The sequence below is a fragment of the Homarus americanus genome, unplaced genomic scaffold (assembly GCF_018991925.1).
Source record: "Homarus americanus isolate GMGI-L3 unplaced genomic scaffold, GMGI_Hamer_2.0 scaffold51476, whole genome shotgun sequence".
NCBI classification, from domain to species: domain Eukaryota; kingdom Metazoa; phylum Arthropoda; class Malacostraca; order Decapoda; family Nephropidae; genus Homarus; species Homarus americanus.
This window is the reverse complement of record NW_024736148.1, coordinates 4,127,932-4,144,093: the sequence shown is the minus strand read 5'-3', so window position 1 is coordinate 4,144,093 and position 16,162 is coordinate 4,127,932. Positions and strand designations below refer to the sequence as shown.

General features: G+C 47.8%; 1 protein-coding gene across 1 annotated transcript; it reads right to left on the bottom strand.

The window, feature by feature from the left end:
- Positions 1–3,200: 3,200 nt before the first annotated feature.
- Positions 3,201–13,945, bottom strand: LOC121871983. Its single transcript, XM_042374604.1, has 7 exons — positions 13,860–13,945; positions 13,042–13,221; positions 6,187–6,281; positions 5,414–5,569; positions 4,982–5,039; positions 4,404–4,515; positions 3,201–3,312 (listed from the first exon to the last, which is right to left on the bottom strand). Exons 1-7 carry the CDS (start codon positions 13,909–13,911, stop codon positions 3,201–3,203), a joined length of 765 nt encoding a protein of 254 aa, XP_042230538.1. The 5' UTR covers positions 13,912–13,945.
- Positions 13,946–16,162: the final 2,217 nt, after the last annotated feature.

Genomic DNA, 16,162 nt, shown 5'->3' with positions numbered 1-16,162 from the left:
GTTGCTTTCTTCTCACAACGGCTTCAACCACCACACCTCAAGTACAGCGCTTTTGATCAAGAACTCCTGGCCATATACCTGGCTGTCAAACATTTCCAGCACTTCCTCGAGGCCCGTCAGTTCACCATCTTCACTGATCACAAGCCCCTCGTCCACGCCTTCGCTTCAGCTTCCCAGTCACATACACCTCGTGTCCTGCACCACTTGGCTTACATCTCGGAGTTCTCCAGCGACGCCCAACACATTAAAGGCAGCCACAACGAGATCGCCGACGCCCTGTCTCGTGGTATATCCACCATTCTTCCCTCATCTCCACCCATTGATTATGGGCAGCTAGCCGCGGCTCAAGAGAAAGACGAAGACCTGGCAGCATACAAGACATCCCCCTCAGGCCTCATACTCCAAGAACTCCCTGTTCCTGGCACAAAGATAAAATTGTGGTGCGACGAATCCTGTGGGCAGCCTAGACCGTTCGTGCCTCACGTCCACCGCCGCGCTGTTTTCGACCGCATCCATGGTCTCAGCCACCCGGGTGTGCGGGCCTCCCAGCGCCTCCTCACGCAACGTGTCGTCTGGCCCGGCATCAAGTCTGATACTAAGAAATGGGCTGCCCAGTGCCTGGCCTGCCAGTCCTCCAAAATACATCGTCACATACGGGCCCCCTTACAAACCTTCCCTATTCCCAAAGGACGTTTTCAAGTAGTACACCTCGACATCGTGGGACCTCTACCATCATCCTACGGTAGCACCTACATCTTCACCTGCATCGACCGTTTCACCAGGTGGACAGAAGCAATTCCCATGCCCAACGCTACAGCAGAGACTACTGTCCGCGCCTTCATGTCCGGTTGGGTTTCCCGTTTTGGCCCCCCGGCAACCGTAATCACTGACCGAGGAGCCCAGTTTGAGTCACAACTCTGGCAGCACCTCCTACAGTTCCTCGGCACGTCTAGACAACGCACTACAGCATACCACCCTCAAGCCAACGGCATGGTAGAGCGTTTTCACCGGCAGCTGAAGGACGCACTCAAGGCACAGCACGACCCTTACAGCTGGACTGATGCGCTTCCCTTAGTGCTCCTCGGCATCCGTGCGTCACACAAGGAGGATATGGACTGTAGCCCAGCAGATCTGACACTAGGCGAGCCCCTTCGGCTACCCGGGGATTTCTCACTTCCTCCTGATCCCAACCAAACCACTCCAGCCGTTCGTCACGACTTACTCCAAAAGCTACGACAAGCAGTTTCTGCATTCAGAGCTACTGCTCCACGCCAGCCTACTCGGCGCCCTGAACACATCCCTCCTGCACTACTCACAGCCGAGTATGTTTTCGTCAGGCATGATGCTCACCGCAACCCATTACAACGCCCCTACGATGGACCCTTCCAGGTGGTTACCCGTTCAGCAAAGTTCCTGACAATTATCCGGAATGGCAGACATGACACCGGCAGCATAGACCGAGTCAAACCGGCCGCCTTACCCGTCGGGCCCCCAGCCCAGCAGCACCATCAACAAACTACGCCTGCACCAGTCTACCCGCAGTTACCACTGGCAGCAACACCACGCCCACGACATTTCTGGGCACCCTCTTTTCACCCTCATGTACAACCTGCTCCTGTCATAGACCCTCCTCCTGTCATAGAACCTGAACCTGTAATAGACCTCCCTTCTATCATAGAAACTGCTCCTGCCATGGACCCTCCTCCTGATGCAGCCCCTGCAGCAGCAGGAGCACAACAACCATTGCTTGTACAACCTCCTCTAATCCCAAACCCTCTTTCTCCGTCACTAGACGGAGTTGTTACACGTAGCGGTCGAGTCGTACATACACCTGCCCGGTATGTGTTATGTGTGGGACACAATCCGGACAACATCCAGCCTCCCAACGCGCCGGGAGGGGAGGGGGAGTATTGTAGTGGACGTCTCCCCTACAACTGCGTAGCGGCGTCACCAGCTGCTACCATCTTCCCTAGCAACCAAGCGAGCGGCGACACCAGATGTTACCGTATCTTAGCAACGGAACCAAAGACCGGCGACTTTCTCGGGTTTTCCCAACATGACTCATAGATGACTCACGGCTGCTGGGTATATGAGCTCTGTCTCTCCATTGAGATTCATTCTGGCCATTCTTCTTGAACACGCAACACCTACTCCAGCAAGCTCCTCGCTGTCCAGCATTCATTCAACCAGGAGGCCAGCAACAGGCAACATCTTCTCTAACGAAGCTCCTGCACATCTACCTCCTTCAACACGCTACTCACCGAACGTCTCTACTGAGCAGCTCCTCACCACACGGCACCTCCAGCACCAGACTGTCTATCATATAACTTATATTATACAAGAAAACCACCTTAGAGTTTCCATCCATCCTGAGTGCTAGACAACATTATACCACGAATTCCTACAATGCACCTACTTCTTACCAACAGTAAGGAGGCGCATCACATGTCCTAACAGGAACAGGACAAAGAAACTGCATTAATAGAAACCAAATGTGAAAAGGACCTGGGTGTGTGTGTTAACAATAAACTAAAGTTCTCAGGCCGTTGTGAGAAGAAGGTGAATCAAGCAAGTAAACCTTTACTTTTATCCTCTTCACCATTGATCGGCTCGTTAGCCGCTTGGGCGATCGGTCACGTCTCTGTTACGCACACCGGCTACTGAGTAATGCCCCTTGAGATGCTTATACACCTCAATTAGGTCGCCCCTTGCCCGTCCGTAGTATAAGCTAGGCAAGTTCAGGCGCTCCATTCTCTCAGGGTAGTTGAGGTGTCGAAGTGCAGGAACCAGTCTGGTGGCCCTCCTTTGAACATTTTCAACCAACTAACAGTCCCTAGCATATCTCAGGGACCAGACGGGGTGACAGTACTCCAGATGGGGAAGCACTTCGCTCTTGAAGATCGTTATGAGGGACGGTCTAGATATCTGAACGACCTTCTTATAAGACCTAATAATTTATTTGCCTGATTTACCTTCTTCTCGCTAGTAAGTCTTATAAAGGCGGCGTCACTCTGGCATTCTTTCGTCAACTTTTTTTTCAACTTTCAGAAAATCCTCCAACTTTTTTGTTGTGCACCGTCACACATCGGTTTAGAACCAACTCGCCAGTACCCTCGTTCGACAACTGTCAACAAACAATATGGATCCAACTGACGAAGAAAGTGCAGCAATTCTACACCTTTTTTGGTGTATGCAGAGTCCTAGTGGTCCCAGAGACAGCGGCGCTGCCTTATCTGGTCCACCAAAAACTCCTCGGAGAAGCGTGTCCATACTTGGGAAATTATTTTATCTGTTGGCTCCGTCATGTAATTCCTGCATGGTCAAAATGTAAACAACAAATTACATTTTCCTATCTTTTTAAAATCACGAAAATAAACGTAATAAAGGGTATTCTTGGGAAGAGGAGTAATATTTATCTCATAATAATTTTAGCTTTATATTTTAAGTAGAAATTAGTTTATTTTTTTAACTATTTGTAGTATCAATTATAGATCTTGAGTTGACTCCGGTAAGTTGTCGTACGAGTTGTCAGTGCAGACGGTCTGTACCGTCTGACAAACAGCCAACGACAACTTCGACGATTCGTGAAAAGAGTTGACAGTAATGAAAAAGTTGACAGTAGAAATGCTAGTGTGACGCCGCCTTAAGAAGGTCGTACAAATATCTAGACAGTCCATGCCTCACAACACTCTCCAAGAGTGAGGTGCATCCCCGTCTGGGGAGTACTGTAACCCCGTCTGGTGCCCGAGATATGGTGTATAAACATCTCAGAAGGCACTACTCAGTCGAGTGTCCATACTTGGAGCTGGCGGACGCCCGCCCCACAAGGAGTCCCAGCTCAAAATTGAAGAACCCACAAGTTCAGAAAACTGTGACGATTTTTTTTTTGAGTGAGAATTGTGAACTCTTGGAACAATCTGCCAGAGTAAAAAGTGGGTGTGAGTTCTTTGAAGACTAGACTTCACCAACACTGGAGCAGGTTCAGATACATTCAGGAGCCATTGCATGCCCAGTACTTGCCAACAGTGCGTAACAGAGAAGTGACCGACCGCCCAAGCAGCTAACGAGCCGACAAGTGGCGAAGAGGATAAAAGTAAATGTAAAGGTCATACAACATCCGTGTAAGCCAAAAGTATTATTGAGAGTAAGCTCTCTGTTAGGTGTTAACAGTACGATACTGTTTTCGGAACCACATCAAGGTAACTGCTGAACTCATTATGGCAACTCACAAAAATAAATGATGAAAATAAAATGTGAACTCATTAAGGTAACTTATCAAAACACCGTGTGAACCCATTAACGTAATTCATCAACGTAATGTGTGAACTCATTAAGGTAATTCATCAACGTAATGTGTGAACTCATTAAGGTAACAGGAAAACACACATGAAGGTAGAACTCACATGAATCCAGTATCACAGGTGTAGTGTGCCTTAGCACCTGCCAGCTTGCCCTCCGCAGTGTTATCCTTCCCGTTGGTCAGCGGGGCGGGTGGGTCACCTGCACACTGTAATACTGTAACGCACAGGTACAATTTTTGAGTGATGTGCTGCACCATTGTAACACACTTTATCACTGTAACTGATATTACTCTTTGATATATCGCTGTTACACTGTAAAACACCATATCACTACCACTAGCTATCACTGGTACAGTCACCCAAAAAAATCCTGTCGCGAACCACGATTCAGACTCGTGAACCCGAAGCAGTAGACACTGATACATTATTCTGTCCATAAATGCTTCGGATTCAAGAGTCTGAATCTCGGGGTTCATGGTTCGCGACAGGAGTTTTTTGGGTGACTGTACATTATATCACTGTAAAACACTATCATTAACATTCTTTATCACTATAACACCATAAACTATCAATATAACATAAAAACACACTGTAACACACTCTGTAGTCACAAAATAATGGCAACAGGTGTGGTCCAGTAAACTATAGTATCTTGAGGGTGTTGACCGTGAGCACTGTACCTGTCACACTGTTTAAGGTGAGCGTTGAGTCGGAACTTGGGAGAGTGATCGGCTCCGGCTGTGGAAGTGAACCAATACATTAGTTCAGCCTAAATTATTACCTAAACTACGGATATGATTAAGGCCTAATTCTAATAGGCTCCAATAGAGCTGAGGTCTAGGCCCCCAGCTAACTTAACCAATAGGGGTGAGGTCGAGGCTCCCATGTAGCTTAACAATAGGGTTGGGTCGATTTAGACTTGAGGACCATTAGGCTTTGACAGAGGTCTATTAGGATTAGGACTATTGTGGATTGGGCCCAATTTTATTTATTTTTATGTTAGGTTGGTAATACTAAGGGCTGAGGCTTAGGATCCGGTCCTTATAGTTAGGGGTAAGTAAAGGGAAGGATGAGCATTACAGTAATAGTACAGTCTCCGTGCAATTTCTTACCAAATTCGAGTAGGATGAGTTCCTGCCCCGAAGTGTAACCAAGACGACGAAGTTAAAGGATGTGGCTGTAATCTCAGAGGTCACATTATACGAGATTAAATCCAGGTCTGTGATGAAGTCACCATCAGTCACATCTATCGGGAAGCGCTGATACAACTGCGAAAAAAGAACGTTCCTTAAGTACATTTTCCTCAATATAGAACACTCATTAGAATATTATGAAGACAATAAGACAATAATCAATGCACTTCCTTCCATTACTGAACATTTTCTTCTATTACTGAACACTTCCTTCCATTACTGAATACTTCCGTTATTGAGCACTTTCTTCCGTTACTGAACATTTATCCTATCATCGAGCACTTTCATCCTTTACTTAGCATTTCGTTCCGCTTAAAATATGTGAAAGTGTGTGTGTGTGTGTATGTGTGTGTGTGTGTGTTCTAATATTGTTCTTTACTTTATCCTCTTCGACACTTGTCAGTGTATTACTTGGCAATCGGTCAGTTGTTTCAATGCTTTTCTGCTGTTTTTATCCATATACAGTATTACTCTCCCTTACCATTCTCTACATTTCTTGAGATTTCTGTTTCTTTTGTGTACCAGCTTACAAAAAGTGGGAACAGAAGAAGGGTACAGTATAAGATAGTTTATATCACTGCCGTTGACAATAGTAAAGCAACATGAGTAAAGGAGTGAGGAAGAAAAAATGAGACCAAGATAACCCTAGGAAATAGTGTCACAAATGACGTCAGGAAGGGTGTGATCTTTACCTCTGATGTCATGTTAGCGACGAGAGACGTAGTTTCTTCCTCGGTTAAATCGACGTCATTCTTTGGCGTAGATAACTTTACCTCTAGCCGTGTAACTGTGGGCAGAAAGGGTACTCCTGACGGTACATGACGTAGTGTGACAGGGAGTAATAGCATGTACATTTGAAGTGACGGTGAATAATAGCATATGGTGGAGTATGATAGTGAGATGACTGAGATCCATGACGGAGTATGATAGCGTGTGATGTGTGACGGACTGCGGTGAAAAGTAGCGTATTGGTAAATAATAGCGTGTGATGTGAGTAATGCGACATTGTATATGCATTATGCTTGCATGTGATGGTGCATAACAGTGTTGACGGGGTGAAGTGGATACTCTTGTAGGGTTACGTGATATTATGTTGTCTAGCACTCAGGATGGATGGATGGAAACTCTAAGGTGGTGGTTTTCTTATATAATATAAGTTATATGAAAGATATTCTGGTGCTGGAGATGCCGTGTGGTGAGGAGCTGCTCAGTAGACACTTTCGGTGAGTAGCGTGCTGAAGGAGGTAGATGTGCAGGAGCTTCGTTAGAGGAGACGTTGCCTGTTGCTGGCCTCCAGGTTGAATGAGAGCTGGACAGCGAGGAGCTTGCTTGGAGGAGGTGTTGCGTGTTCAGGAACGTAGAGTAGAATGAATCTTAATGGAGAGACAGAGCTAAAATACACAGCAGCCGGAAGTAAACCCGTGGGAAGTCGGTGGTTTCTTGACTCCGTTGCTAGGATACGGTAGCAACTGGTGACGCCCCCCCCTGGGCCGCTGTTTGGTTGCTAGGGAAGACGTAGCAGGTGGCTGGTTGCTAGGATACTGTGGCATTGGAATGCGGCTACGCAGTTGTAGGGGAGACGTCCACTACAATACTCCCCCTCCCTTCCCGGCGAGGCGGGAAGCTGGATGTTGTCCGGGTTGTGTCCCACACATAACACATACCGGGCAGGTGTACGTATGACTCGGCCGCTACGTGTAACAACTCCGTCTAGTGACACAAAACCTGTGGGAGAATTAGGAGGAGAAAGAGGGTTTGGGATTAGAGGAGGTTGTACAAGCAATGGTTGTTGTGCTCCTGTTGCTGCAGGGGCTGCGTCAGGAGGAGGGTCCATGGCAGGAGCAGGTTCTATGATGCAGGTCAGGAGGAGGGTCCATGGCAGGAGCAGGTTCTATGACAGGAGGGAGGTCTATGACAGGAGCAGGTTCAACAGCAGGAACAGGGTGTACATGAGGGTGAAAAGAGGGTGCCCAGAAATGTCGTGGGCGTGGTGTTGCTGCCGGTGGTAACTGCGGGTAGACTGGTGCAGGCGTAGTTTGTTGATGGTGCTGCTGGGCTACAGTCCATATCCTCCTTGTGTGACGCACGGATGCCGAGGAGCACTAAGGGAAGAGGATCAGTCCAGCTGTAAGGGTCGTGCTGTGCCTTGAATGCGTCCTTCAGCTGCCGGTGAAAACGCTCTACCATGCCGTTGCCTTGAGGGTGGTATGCTGTAGTGCGTTGCCTAGACGTGCCGAGGAACTGTAGGAGGTGCTGCCAGAGTTGTGACTCAAACTGGACTCCTCGGTCAGTGATTACGGTTGCGGGGGGGCCAAAACGGGAAACCCAACCGGACATGAAGGCGCGGACAGTAGTCTCTGCTGTAGCATTGGGCATGGGAATTGCTTCTGTCCACCTGGTGAAACGGCCGATGCAGGTGAAGATGTAGGTGCTACCGTAGGCTGATGGAAGAGGTCCCACGATGTCGAGGTGTACTACTTGAAAACGTCCTTTGGGAATAGGGAAGGTTTGTAAGGGGGCCCGTATGTGACGATGTATTTTGGAGGACTGGCAGGCCAGGCACTGGGCAGCCCATTTCTTAGTATCAGACTTGATGCCGGGCCAGACGACACGTTGCGTGAGGAGGCGCTGGGAGGCCCGCACACCCGGGTGGCTGAGACCATGGATGCGGTCGAAAACAGCGCGGCGGTGGACGTGAGGCACGAACGGTCTAGGCTGCCCACAGGATACGTCGCACCACAATTTTATCTTTGTGCCAGGAACAGGGAGTTCTTGGAGTATGAGGCCTGAGGGGGATGTCTTGTATGCTGCCAGGTCTTAGTCTTTCTCTTGAGCCGCGGCTAGCTGCCCATAATCAATGGGTGGAGATGAGGGAAGAATGTTGGATATACAACGAGAGAGGGCGTCGGCGATCTCGTTGTGGCTGCCTTTAATGTGTTGGACGTCGCTGGAGAACTCCGAGATGTAAGCCAAGTGGCTCAGGACACGAGGTGTATGTGACTGGGAAGCTGAAGCGAAGGCGTGGACGAGGGGCTTGTGATCAGTGAAGATGGTGAACTGACGGGCCTCGAGGAAGTGCTGGAAATGTTTGACAGCCAGGTATATGGCCAGGAGTTCTCGATCAAAGGCGCTGTACTTGAGGTGTGGTGGTTGAAGCCGTTGTGAGAAGAAAGCAACGGGCGTGAGAATTCCGTTGATCTCCTGCTGTAAGACGGCGCCCACTGCAGTAGAAGAAGCGTCTGTTATGAGAGTGGTCCGGGCGTTAGGTGCGGGATGGGCCAGGAGGGTGAGGCGTGTAATGTGCTGTTTGATAGTGGTGAATGCCGTAACAGCCTCTTGAGTCCACACGAGAGGCTTGTAAGACTTCTTTGGAAGTCCCTTGAGAAGGTCGTAGAGGGGGACTAGGACGGTGGCAGCGTTGTCGATGAAGCGGTGGTAGTAGTTGACTAAACCCAGGAATTCTCGGAGTTTCTTCGCCGTTTCAGGTTTGGGGAATTCCCTAATGGCAGTTATCTTCTGTGGTAGGGGTTGTATGCCACTGGGCGAGACTCTGTGACCGAGGAAGTCGATGGAGGAGGCTCCGAAGACGCACTTAGCAGGATGAACTTTCATGTTGTTGTTCTGCAGGCGTTGGAGGAGGAGTTGTAGGTGGTGCTGGTGCTCGGCAGGCGTCGAAGATGCGACGAGGATGTCGTCAATGTAGACGGTGACAAAATCGAGGTCGCGAAGCATATGGTCCATGTACCTCTGGAAAGTCTGTGCTGCATTGCGCAGGCCAAAACTCATGAAAGCATACTCAAAGAGTCCGAACAGAGTGGTGATGGCTGTCTTCTGGGTAGCTGCAGGTGCTACAGGGATCTGGTGGAAGGCACGCTCCAAGTCGATCTTCGAGAAGATAGTCTTGCCATGAAGTTTGTGGTGGAAGTCCTGGACATGCGGAATAGGGTACCTGTCAGGTTTGATGACGAGGTTCAGGGCTCTGTAGTCGCCGCACACCCTCCAGTCGCCAGGTGTCTGCTTAGGAACCATGTGAAGAGGCGATGCCCATGGACTCTTTGAAGGACGGATGATGCCGTCTTGCAGTAGTTTGTTGAATTCTGCTTTGGCTGTGTTCAGGAGCTCAGGGCACAGGCGGCGAGGGCGTGAGAAGACTTGTGGACCTTCGGTTTCGATGTGATGGAAAATTCCCGACGTAGGTTGTGGGGGTAGAGAGACTCGGGGTGAGAAAAGCTCCTTTAATTCATCGAGCAGGGAGGAGAACTCGTTGGAAGGCGCAAGACAGGTGATAGTGTCGGTGAGTCTGGCACGAGAACCCTAGATCTTGCGTGCTGTAGGCTCATGGATGAGGCAAAGATGGCTTGGGTCGAAGCCGAGCTTGTGGATGGTGAGGAAGTCGAAACCAAGGATGGGTTGAGACACGTCTGCGATCACGAATAACCAACGCAGAGTCTTGGGCAGACCGAGGTCTAAGGCGAGGGTGCGTACGCCGTAGGAGGCGATGGGGGTACCGTTGGCAGCGAACAGGTCATAAGAGGGTTGCTTTAACGTGTCTTGTAGTGAGGGAGGGATGATGCTGACCGATGAACCTGTGTCGACGAGGAACTTCTTGCCGGAGGTGCGGTCGGTGACATGCAGTAATGAGACGCCTGAAGGGACAGGGCTGAGGCGTCTACCAGCCTCTGTTGTTGCCGTTTCCCGAGTAGGTGCAGTGGAGCTCAAAGTTTTGAGCATTGGGGTCAAAAGTCCGGTGATACCAGCAGAGGGTATATTTGTTGTGCTGGGGGCTGGCTGCTGTGCGTCGGGACTTGTAGGGCGTGGTGCGTGAGTCAGGAACTGGCCCAGCAGCGGGTATGGAGAAGCAGAACTGCTCAATGGTGTCCATCCTGCGGTTCAAAGTTTGCAACAGGTCCCTGATGTCTTGTGAGGTATTGCTCGGCTGAGGGGTGTTGACCCGGCTTACAAGTTCGGAGGTAGGTACTGGTGTGACCGTGGGGTTGTCCGTGGCAGCAAGGCGCGCAGCAGCGCACTCGTTGAAAATTCTGTCTGCCGCGGTTGCATATAGTTCTGGTGCCATAGAGTAATCTACTGCGGACAGGATGGTGCGTACTTGTGTGGGTAGCTTTTGTGCCTGAAGCTGGTGCAGGATAGAGTCAGGAAGTCTGTCTGTGTGCCGGGAGTTCCACCTGCACATCTCCTCCCAGAGAAGTCCCGGAGTTGAGTTTCCAAGGGAGATAGAAGATAGGTTCTGTAGGAGACTGGGGCGGGTCCGTTGGTAATGCATTTTTAAGGCATCCCGCAGGGTGGTGAATTTGTTGTTCGCTGGAGGGTTGGAGATGGTCTGTGAGACTTGTGTGGCGACTTCAGTGGGCAAGGAACAGAGCAGGGCGCCGTACTTTTGCTCGTCTGTAGCTGTAGAGCCCATGAGGGTTGCTTCCACATGAACTAACCAGTCCTCTACGTTGTGGTTGAAGGTCGGTAGAGAGATCCGTCCGTCCTCCATCCTGTGTGAGTGCGTTTTCCAGTCACTATCGTAGGGTAACGTGATACTATGTTGTCTAGCACTCAGGATGGATGGATGGAAACTCTGTTAGTGGCTTTTCTTATATAAATATGCTACATGTTACCAGCCCTATGCCGAGATGCCGCAAGTATATTGCTTAGTAGACACGTTCAGTGAGTAGCACGTTTTAGGAGGTAGATGTGCAGGAGCTTCTGCTAGAGGAGATGTTGCCTGTTGCTGGCCCTCCAGGTTGAATGAGAGCTGGACAGGGAGGAGCTTGCTGGGAGGTGTTGCATGTTCTAGAACGTAGAGTAGAAATGAATCTTAATTGAGAGCATGAGCTTATATACACAGCAGCCGGAAGTAAAACCCGTGGGAACTGCTGGTTCGACCCCCCGTGTGTTGCTAGGATACGGTAGCAGCTGGTGACGCCCTGGGACGCTCGTTTGGTTGCTAGGATACTGTCGCATTGGAATGCGGATACGCAGTTGTAGAGGAGACCTCCACTACACTCTCCCCTACAACTGCTGATTGGTCACTTGCCGTTCGCTTCCCAGCCAACCAGCGGCGAGTTCCACAAATCAGACCTCGCGTTCGAACTGCCCGGTGATTGGCCAGTTGGTTGGCCTAACTCAAGATTGAAACCAACCAACCTATATATCATTCTCATCTCCGTTCATAATTTGACAAAAAAGCTCAAATCTGTCTCCTGCTATTACTAAAAACTCTCCTACGATACGCTCATCCTTCCTTACTACGAATACTTTGACATTTCAAGTTCAAAGATTCAAAACCCTTCCTCCAACTCGCTCCGTTCCTCTTTGACATAGCTCAAAGACTTTACCTTCATCTTTCTCCAAACAACCCTACGACTAGCTACATTTCCATTTTCACCTTCCCTATTTCTTTGACCGAGTGTTGCCTGTGCGTCCGTCCACCTGCGCTTCTCTGCTTGCGCCACCGCCGTGGCGGGGCGGTTCTTCCTCCGCTTTGCCAACATTGCCTGAGCTAAACCGACAACCAGAGCACCCGCGTTGGCCCTTTGCCTGCCCGGTCCTGCTCCCGCCCTCCCTCTGCCTCGTCCTGATTGTGATTGTTGCACCCTCAGGGCACATTGCCTACCCCTCACGCAAGCGGTGTTTAGCCACTGCACCAATTCTCTCCTTCTAAAATTCACTTCAATCCTCCCTTTATCCTTCCCCTGAACCTCTTTCCCCCCTGTCACTAGCTTTTATTCATTCATTCATTCTCAAGTTGCCCTTAAAAAAAAAAAAAAAAGCTCATGTTAAGAGGCAGGGATCAGTAATAACGTGTTGCTATGGGTGATATAGAACGGTCTACACACTCTACAGTATGAGAGCAAGTGTAATAGCATTTGATACTGTTTATGACGGTGCCTGATGGTGTATGAGTGAGTCTGATGTTCTGTATGGGTGTATGATAGCTTGTGTGATGTAGGCGAGTGATATCGACCGGCTTATATATATATATATATATATATATATATATATATATATATATATATATATATATATATATATATATATATATATATATATATATATATATATATATATTTTTTTTTTTTAAGTAAATGGTATTAATATGTACACTTTTCTAATTCTTAAGCGGGTGAGTCAACAATGTGGATTTTCGTGTGTACTTATAAGAGTTATAAACAGATTCTAGTGTATACAGGTACATATTTTATGAAGATAAACAACTGTACATGTGTTCGAGACCAAAAACTTTCCTGATTAAATTAAAACAAAAAATAAATATAAATAAAAAATACATAATTGAATCACAAGGGATATTATGATGGCCTTTGTCATGGGGGTTTTAACAGTCTTCATTTAGTGGGCACTGAACTGGCTATTCTATCCTACTAAAGTTTTATTTTTATTATATTTTTTTTTAATGCAAATTTACTTTGTGGCAATTTGAAAATAATTTTAATGCCACTTGAGATATGTTCTTACTTCATAATTATTTAGTGGTCACTCAACAAGGTTATTTAGGCCCCCCAAGATGCATTCCAACTCACCGTCTTCACATATGCAGGGCTCATATTTATTGTTCACGGACTTGGCGCCTGTGTAGGTGTGAACTCGATCCACAAGGTTCTCATGTGAGAATTCACTGATGGCTTGTATGATATCCGGGGTGAAATCCTCTTTGCACAGACAGGTATTCGCCTCCACCAACAGTTGCTTCTCCGCCAACACTGTCAGGGGTGATACATGGCTCCAAACTTAGACAAGTTACCAACAGAAGACCACTACCTTAACACAAGACTAACAACTTAACTCAGGGGTACAAATTTAACACAGGTCCAGTAACACAATAAATTGCTACCAAAATAACGTGTTACCAGCTTAACACAACGCCACTAACATTGGTTTGGAAATAGAGTAGTGGATGAGTGGAACAACTTACCAAACATCATCATTAACGCGAATACGCTGGATAGCTTCAAACATAGGTTGGGTGGATATACGAGCAATAGGGGTTGGGTGTAAACGGGGTTGCTTAATATAAGCCAATAGGCCTGCTGCAGTTTCCTCCATTCATATGTTCCTATGTAATAGAAGGCTACCAACTTAACACAGGGATACGAATAGGGTGACCGACTTAACTAAGGGTTACCAACTTAACACGGCTACTAACCTAACCAAGGGCTACTAATAGGGACACCAACTTTACGTAGGGCTAACAACTTAACTGAGTGCTACTAACAAGGGTACCAACTAAATGTGAGGTTGCCAACTTAAATGTGGACTCTTAGCAGGGATACCAACTTTACACACGATTACCAACTTACCTAAACTTAACTGAGACCTACTAACAGAGGTGTCAACTCACCCGACAGCACCAGCACCAGCAAGGGGGTTGTAGCTCTCCTACCTCCTAGCATCTTGCATACACTTCAGCACCTCCTGAGGGGAACAAGTGGACAACACTGATCGGTACTGAAGGGAGATTAATATACTGTACAGCACTAGGGTGTGTCATACGGAGGCGAATTTTTTTTTTTTGAGTTTGAAAAATCGGCCCATGGTATTAATGATGTAGTTCTATGTGCAGAATCATGTGATATCTTCAGATTTGAAAAGTTTTCATTTTTTGCTAGGTAAATTTTAACTTGAAATCTAGAATTCAGTATTCCCCACCCTTTACCAACACCACTAAATAGCTTATTTAAAGTAAAGTAAATGTATCAGGTTAATTTATTAGGATGAAAATGATCCAGAATAGTGAAACGAATGATCTTGACACATTAATTAAATTTAATATTCCTTTAGAAAACAAAATCATCAAATACAAAAACCGGTTTTACTACTACGACCCGGTGTTGCTGCACACCATAGAGAACATGTCTTTCTTGCTTCTGTTTCTACTCATCACCTCCCTGCTGACCACCTGAGCTCGGATGTAGCCTTCCCTCCTCTCCTGGCTGAACACGTGACTGCTGGCCTTGCTCACTTGCTGTACACAACGCTCTATACTCTGGGTGTGCGAGAGCCAGGCAGGGACATGCATGGGGTTGTCCAGGAAAACTCTGACTTGAACATTGGTGAGGCTGCAGGTAAGAGGGGGCTCACTGCCAGCCTGGATGTTATCCAGATCTATGAGATCAGTGAGGGTCTTGGCACCTAGATTGACTTCAGGAGTCTTCCTGACCCTGAAGGAATCGTCACCAACTGATTCGTCATGCCCAGATCCTCTCATAAGTCTCATATCCAAGATCTTTTTGACTGCCACGCTTCTCTCCTCCTCATCCCATTGCAGAGCATTGTCTGCAGAACTGCCTTGATGAGCATACCAGGAAGATCTCCCTGCCAGTCTGCTCCACAATCTGAACAACCTTCCTTGGCTGACTCACAGGAGCCTGCTGAAGAGAACATGACTCGGACCTTCGGAGAACGATGACTTGACCTTGGTGTTGAACCAATTTGGCAAGTAGACACTCACGATGAATTGGACAATAAGTCTCAGGTTGTGAAGCTGGTTCCCTTTCAGTTTATGATGAACGACCCAAATTCTGCAGAACCTGAGAGCCGTTGTGAGCCACCTAGAATGTGAGACTGGACCTATCTGCAGGTAAGCAAGTCTATTAGGCATGACCCCAGTTTTGATGGCACTGCAAATCATGTAACCATAGTACTGGTCAGTACTCAGGTCGTCAATGACAGTATGTGCAAGCTCAACGAGTGGAGGGCCAACTGCGATTTTTTCAAAGCTCGGATTTATTTCTAACTCAGTGGCAGAGTCCAGCATCTTGCCAAGAGGACCAGACCATCTGTTGTTTGAAAGAGTCTTGCCATCCAGCTCCTGGATCAGATGTCTGAGTGGCAACTGTTGGTGTGGAGGCTCAAACAATCCAGACTCAGCTTCCTCCCAATCTTCCTTCCGCTCTATCTGAGTACTGGTGGCGTGGTTTCCCTGCTAAATTTTGGTGTGTTCGTGGCGCAGAAGGTCTCTCCACGCCTGCAGGGTCTGGTTTACGTTCCTCTCTGAGCCAGTCACAATGTTATCTGCCACTATCTCTGTGCTGGTTTCCCTGATGTCATCTTTCTCTGGAGAGAAATGCCACAAATACTTCCCTCCTGGTTCACTGCAGCAGGAGTAGTATTCCTCCTTCACCATGGCAGGGAACAACTTGTCAGAATCTCCAACTTTCATGAACACTTTAGTGTCATCCTTTTTCCCATCAAAGAACAAACAATTGATTCCATTTTCTCTTATCCCCTTATCAAACTCCTCTTCTAGGTTACTGACAAGTTTCTCCTGAGCTCTCCTTACTTTGTTATGATCTATCACCAGGTGAACATCATCAGGTGTTATCAAACCACTGTCAATCCAGGCAGCTGTTGCTATCTCTGCAGTTTCTCTGAGACCAGTGTGGTGTCGCATGCTGGCCAGAGCTATGCTCGGGATATCTTTCCTATTTCGAATTTTATGCCTGGAAGGTTTGGGATCATTATTTTCTGGGTTAGGGACAAAGTCACTATTCTCCTGGTCAGCACTCGGATCAGCCATGGGGAAGTCATTAAACTCTGAATCAGCTTGACTCCAATCATCGGCCTTTTTTACCTCACCCTGGGCCTTCTCAAGTCTCTTTTCCTCGGCAACTCTTCTCCTCTTCTGTCTCTCTGTGGCAGCCT

Excerpts from the sequence above, each read along its gene's own strand:
- LOC121871983 (XM_042374604.1), bottom strand. The coding sequence starts at position 13,911 with ATGCTAGGAGGTAGGAGAGCTACAACCCCCTTGCTGGTGCTGGTGCTG. Across the intron at positions 13,222-13,859 it reads GCTGGTGCTGGTGCTGTCGG|TGTTGGCGGAGAAGCAACTG; the intron begins GTGAGTTGACAC and ends CACCCCTGACAG. Across the intron at positions 3,313-4,403 it reads ACCTGTGATACTGGATTCAT|GAATTACATGACGGAGCCAA; the intron begins GTGAGTTCTACC and ends TTGACCATGCAG.